General features: G+C 55.8%; 1 protein-coding gene across 1 annotated transcript; it reads left to right on the top strand.

Moving 5' to 3' along the window:
* The first annotated feature begins 260 nt into the window (after positions 1-260).
* Positions 261-8230, top strand: PPP1R1A (protein phosphatase 1 regulatory inhibitor subunit 1A). The gene is made up of 7 exons (XM_032876561.1): positions 261-532; positions 4248-4308; positions 5325-5362; positions 5716-5779; positions 6375-6530; positions 7452-7558; positions 8099-8230. Exons 1-7 carry the CDS (start codon positions 449-451, stop codon positions 8102-8104), a joined length of 516 nt encoding a protein of 171 aa, XP_032732452.1. The 5' UTR covers positions 261-448; the 3' UTR covers positions 8105-8230.
* The last annotated feature ends 798 nt before the right edge of the window (positions 8231-9028 follow it).

The raw sequence follows: 9028 nt of genomic DNA on the forward strand, positions 1-9028 counted from the left end.
TCATAAAACCTGTCCCAGCCTGAAGAAGTTCTCCGTCCCGCTCCCCACCCCCACTCCCTGCCCGGATCTCTGAGGACACCTGGATGCCTGCAGGGGCCGCCGACCACGACCCGGACCCGGCCACACCCGGCTCGTCCGCCCGCGGGGTGGAGACACCCGCAGCCGGCGGAGCAGCCACGACGGGGTTAAGGTTCCGGGCTGGGGGAGGGGAAGGGGGCCGGGAGGGACGGGTGCGGAGCCAATCGGCGGCCGCAGAGTCCCCGGGGCCGAGAGCAGGGAGCGCTGTGCGGGGAGCCGGGAGCTGAGCGCGCCGGGCTGGGGCCGGGGCCCGAGCGGAGCGGAGCAGGGGGGGAGAGCGCCCGCCCCAGCCCCGAGTCCCGCCGCCTGCCCTGAGTCCCGCCGCCTGCCCTCCCGCCGCAGCGCGGGCTCAGCGGCCGCCGCCCCAGCCATGGAGCAAGACAACAGCCCGCGGAAGATCCAGTTCACCGTCCCGCTGCTAGAGCCGCACCTTGACCCCGAGGCGGCGGAGCAGGTGCGGAGCAGGGCGGGGTGGCCGGGGACTCGCCCAGCAAAGGACGAGGGACCCTTGGGCTGTGGGATCTGAGAAACCTTCTTCGTCTGCCCTTGGCAGTGCGCCCCTGTGAGGGCGACAGCGCTCAGTTTGGGGGTCTTTTCTCCCCTCCCCCCACCGCTGGAGCCACATCTTCCTGTCTGTGCTAAGGCGAGCGCCACCCCTCGAAGCCTGTCCCTGCAGAGGGTCGCTCTCTGCCTCCCCAGCCCTGGGGGAGGGGGCCTGCATGAGGACACGACCCCTCCCCCTTCGCCAGTCTTGCATCCCCCATCCAGTCAGCCCCCACCAGAGTTTCTGAGCTCGGTGGGGGCGCCGAAGGGTACTGGCAGCCTTGCGGGAGGGGTTCGGGGAAAAGGTAGGTAATGGAGGGGAGCCAGGTGCTGTCAAAGGAGTTGAAAGAAAAGAAATAGCCCTCCGGGTCCTCCCCTAACCAAAGGCTACCTTGCCGGACTCCAGAGAGTGAAAACAAGAAGGAGCTCAGGAAAACTGAAAGGGCTGGGGCTTTGGAGAAAGGGTGGTGGGGTCCACAGGCTGAGGGTCCCTTCTTCTGCAAGTCTGGACACGTGGGTCCCTATTCTCAACTCCTGCCCTTTGGAGCACAAGGAATGGGGATGGCATGGAGAGATGGGCCCAGGGAAACCAGAGGCAGGGGCTTTCTGGGGGCTGGGTGCAAGGAACCCCATGTGTAGGGGAGCAGTCCTGTGCGGCCTTGGCTCAAGGGGTGGGAGTCCAAGGCCCTGGCCCAGCCCAGGGCCTGGTCTATTTTTAGCTCAGAGCTGCCTGGCAGAGGCGGCAGTGGATGAGTGTGTATGAGCAAGTGTGTGTCTCAGGGAGAGTGAGCATTTGTGTGGAGACGGTGACCCCCTGTGGTCACTACTACCGCCGTTTACGAAATATTTGTTCATTTGCTCATTGCTCCATCTCTTTTTGTGTTCTCTGTCCATTTCCCTGGACATCCCCGTTCCTAAGGAATATCCATTGGCCACAAGGTCAGTTCTCCATTTCCCCCAAATGGCTCCCAGGACTCTGGCTGGGCCTCCCCACCTGAAAAAACTCTGTAGCCTCTTGGGATGGGATGGAGAGAGTGTCCTCTGGCTTGCTCCAGCTGTTTGGTGGAATAAGGTCAGGGTGTGAAGGGAGGGGTCGGTACACACACTCTCCCTGTGACTTCAGCTTCCCAAAGTGTGGGTAGGGGTGAGAACCTACACCTCCCCCCTCTGTCTGACCGGGGGTGAGCCGCTTCTCCAGACCTGGAAGGGGTGGCAGTAGGAGGAACTGTGGGGAGACTTCAGGCCTGGTGAGGATGAGGAGGGTGGAGAGCCTGAGCTTGGTGAGTGTTTCCCCAGAGTCAAGGGCAAGGCTGTTACACCTGGAGGCAGGGGACTGGCTAAGATAACCTCAGACTCAAAAAAGGGCCCATGACTGTGGGCTGGTGGGGTTAAGGGTGAGGTGCCACGAAGGACTGCCTTCCACCAGCATAGACAGGTCTCACATCCTGACACCTGCATCTGTTTGGTGTTGGAGAAGGCAGGTGTCAGTGCGTGTTGGGAGGAGGAGGGGGTAGGCCAGCTTGTTCAGGGGTCAGGAAACAGAGGAGGAGAAGACAGTGGTAAGGAGCCAGAGGGAAAAAAGAACTGGGACTTCCACCTGCTTTTCTCTAATATTCCAAAATTGGTGTCCACTAGACCTGAAATTCTACCTGCAGTCTAACTCGGCCCCTCTAGCTGGGTCACCCAAGTGTGTTACCCAATCCAGAAGCTCCAGGCGTGGCAGGAGCTCCTAATCCAGACTGACATGGGAGAGCAAAAGAGGTTAGAAGCTATGAGTTATGGAGCACAGAACGGCAGCGGGTGGAGGGGTGCCCACAGTTACCAGGTCTTTGGCATGACTGGTTTGGCAGCAAATCAGAGGCAAAAGCACCAGGTGTCCTTGAACACTGGGATTGAAGATAGGTGCAAGAGAAAGAAAAGAGACCATCTATTTGTTACCTAGTAGTTCAGGTGCCTGGAAGGTGCTTTGGGAAGGCTGACTTGACTCCCTTCAGCTATATGATATCAAAATTCTCAAAGACTCTGAGTGCCTAGAAATCTTATCCAAGGCAAGGAAATGGGCTAAGGAAGGAGCCTGTCCAACATCGCAGAGCCCTGCTGCCCTCTCAGAGGCCCTTTCTGTCCTCCCTGAGGTCCCTTCTCAGCCTTGCAACTTCCACTAACATCCCCATCCTCTCCCTGTGTCTCTGACTCCTCCACAGCCAGCATCCCCCCTCCACCCACAGCAGGAAAGACATATTATAAAGAGGAGTCCTCCCTGGGGAAGGGATTCCCCTCACCCCGCAGATGTGAAGCCCACTGCCGGCCTGCTGGCACCCAGCCCCTCTGCCTCAGGAACAGCCAGTCAAACTCACAACTGATGTTTGTGTAGTGCCTATGTGTATATGCGTGTGCGTGTGCATGCGCACGCATGTGCGTGCACGCGCACACACACACACACACAGAGGACTGGTACTGCCCGGACCTTGAAATGTCACCCCAAACAGATGTCGCTGGAATCTCCAGAGAAACAGTGACCTACCCCCACATGCCCCCATTGGATGCATCCCATTTCTTTGGGGAGAGTCCCCCTCTCAGACTAACCTCTTGTGAGGGCTGAAATCCATTTCTGGGCATAGAGAAGGGTGGGCGTCTTACCCCACCCCCAATGGTAGTGATGCTACATAATGGACACAGAAGATAGGAGGTTGATCCTTCAGTATCCTCACCCTACTGCCCTCAGCCCTGGATAATTTTAGCCCCTTTCCCAGCCCCTTTAGACTTCCCTCCTCTCTCCTGCCCTGGAGGGAGCTACGGGAACTCCAACCCCATGAGACCCCTCGCTTCTAAGCCTCTAAACCCTCCAGAGAAAGGGAAAAAACCCACACGTCCCAGGAGTCCTTGGACTGACTTCAACAACAATCAACTTTATTGGCAGCAAGGCAGAGGAACAGCAGCCACCCTGCCGGCAGTCTGCTTTTATATGTTAATTTCTTAGAATGGGACCCCGGAGCCCAGGATAAGATTTTTCAGGTAACGTTAGGCCCTGATTAGACTCCTGCCTCTGGCTCCTGCTAGTATTTTATTTACCATGACAAGGATTTCCCCAGACCGCATTTCCTGACAAATTAGAAAGGTAGTGTGCCCAAGGATAGGGAGGACTTTGGAGAATGAGCCAAGGCATGGGCGTTGGCCAGGAGAAGGCACCTTCAGCCCTACCTTCCCTGTGCTATTCCCCCAGCCTGGGTGGGGACCAAGGGGTGCTCTCCATTGATGCCAGCGCACTAAAGGTTAATGTCTGTCAGGGGCTGTGGGCTGGAACACTGAGGGAAGAGCCTTGGCCCTCCAGGGTTATTTCTGACCATTGATCAGGATGGACGGAAGGACAGCCAGCCAGAGATCAATGCATGAGAGCAGATACAGCTGCTAAGATGGATTACGAGGGAGATGCAAAAACAGAAAGGGGTTGGGGGTCTTTTGGGTCCCCAAGGGAGAGGGATGGGCCCGAGAATGTCCATCTTGGGATGGTAGGTTCAGTGTAATGTGGCATTTTTTGAGATGTATTAAGCCAGGAGCCTGGATTATGTTGCTGAGTGGTATTGGGTGGGGCTTCGATGCTTCCACGTGCACTTGACCTCTTCCCTCAGATTCGGAGGCGCCGCCCCACCCCTGCCACCCTCGTGCTGACCAGTGACCAGTCCTCCCCAGGTAACCCCAGGGATGGGTCGTTGAAGGGCATGGGTGCTGCTGTGGACAGCCAGGTCCAGTGAGAGCAGGCGGGCACTAGTGAGAACAAGGGCAGATCCAAGGATTCAGAGAGCTAGCTCTGCAGCTCCCCGGGGATCAGAGTCCAGAAAGTGGTGGCTGTATTAGCAGGAGCATTTCCTTTGCTTTGGCAAGATGGAGCAGTTCTGGAGAAGGGGAGGGAAAGCACCTGGCTCCTAAGCCCCCCAGGAATTGGGGTGGTCAACTGAGTGCTGGTTGCTGCGGCAACAGCCTTCCAGATTTCTCCAGCAACTGAGATGCTGCAGGCCCCCCACCCCCAGAGGCAGTGACAGCTGTGAGGGGGAGGGACCGCCTCCATCAGCCATCTTCCCGGCCCCCAGAGGGGAAGGGGAAGGTTAGACACAGCTCAGGGAGCAGCTGGCATTCCGGTCACCCATGTGCCCAGCAAGGTCTGGAGAGAGAACCAGGTGTTTGAGAATATGAGGGGAGCTTGCCAGGACAGTGGCAGAGAGGCAGTCATGCTCATAAGTGAGCCTGGAGTTCAAGAGGCTGGAGTCTCCAGCCTGCACCCAACTACCGAAAAGGGTTGTTGTACCTCCCTGCACAGGGGAAACTTGCTCTCCTTTATCCGGTCTTCCCTCCCGTGCAGGATTCAGTTCTGGTCCTGGGGCAGGGGGGCAATGGTTGGGAGGAGATGGAGGAAAAGAGCCAAAGGACCACGGATTCTACTTCAGGAACCTCCAGGTCCAAGGCAAGGATGTAGACACAGACTGACCACAGAGTCAAGAACAGGACTCCGTGCAGGGAAGAAAGCAGGGCAGGAGGGAGCCAAAGGGATCGGGCCTGGGGCAGCCATCAGGGCCAGCTTCCTAGGGCAGAAGTGAGGGACAGATCAGAAAACCGGTGACTGCCAAGGCTCCTCCCCTTGGGAAGTCAGCTCCATAGGGACCCCTGGGTTTTCAGTCCTCTTCACATTCTCCTTTCCCTGTTCCCCTCAGAGATAGATGAAGACCGGATTCCCAACCCGCTTCTCAAGGTGAGCCAGTCCCTCTCGCTCATCCCAGCCCAGAGAACCCAGAGTTTCTTCAGAGGATTATTTCTCAGACCACCGCCCCCCAATCTGTAAGGCCTTTTGACTCCCTCTCCTCTGCCTCCAAGTGAATATGAGCAGACACACACATACACATACACACACACCATATCCCCCATACCCAGTCTCCTTGCTCACCACTGTGTGGGGGAGGGGAGCACCCTGGGAAGCAGGATATTTCTCCCCTCACTTTCTGAAGACCATAGCTGACCCCCAATCTCCAATCCAAAAGCATGGCAAGGCACAGAAGGCAGGGGAGAAGGGCTGGCCCCCCCACCTATGCTCTGTGTCCTTCACAGTCCACGTTGGCCATGTCTCCACGACAACGGAAGAAGGTGACAAGGACCACACCCACAATGAAAGGTTAGGAAGACCCCCCCACCTTCCCATCCCTTTCTTCCCCTCTGTGCCTGAGACTGAGCAGTAGACCTAATGACCCCTTTTTGGAGGGAATCCTTGGGAAGTCCTTAAACTCACCTTTATTATAATCAAATTGCTGCTAGACAGTCTGGGCTGGGTTCCAGCTCTGCCTCCGACTAGCTGGGAGGCCTGGGAGAACCTGCTTCACCCACTGAGCCCTGAGCACCACCTCACTATGGCAGCTAAAGAGACTATGAGTGCTCACCACACGGAAGGTTCTCAGGTATTTCCTGAATCTAAATGGAGTCTTTCCTCTTTCCCCCCACGGGAGATCAAGTAACTCAGCGAGTTAGGAAGATCTATGGTTCCTGAAGGCCCTGCCCCTCCCCTCCCATACTTTCGAAGGAAATATGTTTTATTGTGTACCTTCAGGCCCTCCCTGGTGCCCAGCAAATATCCCCTACCCCCACCCCATTCAGGTATCAGAGGGTGGAAAAGTCACACAGGAGCCACCGGCCCTTCCATGGGGCTGTGGAATAGGACAGTCCACAGAGGAGACTCTGAGCTGTCACATCCCTCCCTTTCTCTGTGCCCCCAGAGCTCCAGATGATGGTTGAACATCACCTGGGGCAACAGCAGCAGGGAGAGGAACCCGAGGGAGCAGCTGAGAGCACAGGGGCCCAGGAGTCCTGCCCGCCTGGGATGAAAGACACAGAAGCGGAGTTAAGGCTGGGCTCGGCTGGGAGAGCACAAAGTACGTTCAGGCTGGGGAGGGACTGGCCCAGGAGGAGGCAGACCTTACCCATCATGGGGAGGGGTCTCATCATAGCCAGAAACTGCCCTGAGAATATAGATCCATTTCTATGGACCCCACGTGTTTGCCTCTGTTCACCTTGCCTCACTGAATGATCCCAGCCCCTCCCTGCTTGGACGGAGTGGGGGGGGGGCGCTCCCTGCTGGGTGGTGCGAGCCCACCAACAAGGGACGCACACTCACAGGCTGGAACCTGGGCTCTGTCATTCCACCAGCAGTTTTGGTTTGTTTGTTTGTTTTCACTGCCCTCGGTCTGTAAAATGATAATGACAATGCCTCTGGCCTTGGGTTGTTTGTTGAAAATGGAATGAGACTGGTTCTTAGCCCAGCAGCTGACACATACAAAGCTTGCAGTAAATGGAAGTGCTGTTAACACGTGTCCGCAGTCCCTTATCCCACGTGGATTCCAGAATCCAGAGTTCTTCCAGTTACACGAAGGTAACATTGTACATGTACTGTGTATTACATACTACCCAGCGGAGCACCCTGTAATCAAACACGGTAATAGTTCTGCAGTGAACTGAAGGGTCCCACTAAATGACATCAATGAAGACCATCAATAGTCCCATACAAGATCAGATTTAGCCAAATTGTACCCAAACTTGTTTTAACTTTCCTTTGTTTTTTTTTTTTTGTTTTGTTTTGTTTTTAATTTCTGATGGCAAATAAAAAAAGAAAAATGGTCCTGTAGTCATAGCTGTGATCAGAGAACACACCACGAGTTTTATCTGATTGCCCCCCTCCTGGTCTTGGGCCCTTCTCAGGGGTCACTGGAGTATCAGATGGGGTAAGAGGAGCAGCAACCTCTACCAGAATTCATGAATACTGCCTTTCCCTCCCACCGCCCATTTTCCCTCCTTAGAGCCTGCAGAACCCATCCCTAAAGCTCAGGAGAGGGGCAGTGAGAAACCCAGCAAAGAGGAACCCACAACCCATATACCACCATTGGATTCCCAGGGAGCCAACTCGGTAAGAGCCCAGGGCTGGGCGCCCCCGTCTGCAGGAGAGCAGGCTGCGTAGATAAGGGCAAGGATGAAGATCTGGAATCAGGAAAAGGGGGAACAAAGGACCAGCTTCAGTCACTGAAAAGCTCTTGTCTCAGACAAGAAGATTTGGGGGTATTATGTATCCATGGACAAAGAGAAATGGGATTAAGCTACAGGACAAAGGAGTGAGGTTAGGCTCTGTACTAGGGTGTCTGGCTCCTAGAATGGGTGATGGAAGTCTGCCATCAGCTTTCTGAGAAAAGGTATTTGGAACCTAAAGGAAGAACCTCATGTCCAGGCTGTGTGAGCAGTAGTCCTGCCTGGAGTGGAGGTATTGAGAGAGCCTTGTGGGCTTTGATTTTTCCAGTTCCCCCCTCCCCTGCGTGAAGCTGGACAAGTTGGGGGGAACTGGTGTCAGACATCAGAGGTTAGACGCTTGATGATGGGCAGCGCAGCAAGGGTGGGGACAGTAGGCCCTCTGGTCTCTCACTCGCCCTCTCTTTCTGCCCCTCCCCCACAACAGGTCTGAGAGTGGAGGAGGTATCCTGCAATGGAGACTGCAGTTGGGAATGCATGGACACTGGATCTGTTTCTTACTCTCCACTTTTGGGAAAAATCTCTTGTTTTTAAAAAGTGATAAATTTGGTGTTAGGTCCTTGGCATTTTCCTTCTTTCCCGGCATGGAGAATCCTCTTTCCCTCCCTTCTTGTCCTGCCCTCTCTGCAGCCCCCTCTCCTTCTGCCCAGCTCCTCTGGAAAGGAGGAAATAGAGAAGCTGGGCCGAAGCCTTGGGGGAGGGGGGAGAATTCTCCCCCCAACCCTGCCCCTACTTGCTGTGGCAAGAGAGATGGGGGGTCAGACAGGTGTAAGGACTAACTTCCAGGGCACCAAGAAGGAAGGAAAGGCCTGGGTTCTGGGTTCTCTTCTCTTAATTGAGGGAATGATACCAACCCCCCCCACCACCACCCCGCAGGATTGTCCCAAAGCTGAGACTTGGAGTTCTACAGTCCGTCCAGCTGTGCCTGTGCTGTGGCCGCCGTCTGCTGGGTGAAAGGGGGAACTGCATCCTAGCCCTTGGCCCAAGGGAAAGGGGTTGTGTTGTGTGGATGCCTCCTTGCCTGCCCTCCAAGCCTAAGTGATTCCCAGGCTTCAGGATGTGATCCCTCCTCCAGCGATGAGGAGACCACCACCCCTATTCCAACCCAATAGCAAAGCTGGATTGAGAACACAGTGGCTATTAACGAAGAGGCCCTGGCTGGGAGCCTTTCTCTCCCTGGTCTAAGACACGGAGGGGCCAGGGCAAAAGACAAAAACCCAGAACAGGGGAAGAAACTTCCCTGGCCAGCCAGGCCTCTCCTGCCCACTGCTTTTGATTTTTCCAGGTGGTGGAGTGGGGAGGGGAGGAGGAAAGGCAAGAATCGCCCTTCCTTACAGAAGAAGCACTTTGGCAGCGA

The sequence above is a fragment of the Lontra canadensis genome, unplaced genomic scaffold (genome assembly GCF_010015895.1).
Source record: "Lontra canadensis isolate GAN:19392208 unplaced genomic scaffold, GSC_riverotter_1.0 scaffold59, whole genome shotgun sequence".
NCBI classification, from domain to species: domain Eukaryota; kingdom Metazoa; phylum Chordata; class Mammalia; order Carnivora; family Mustelidae; genus Lontra; species Lontra canadensis.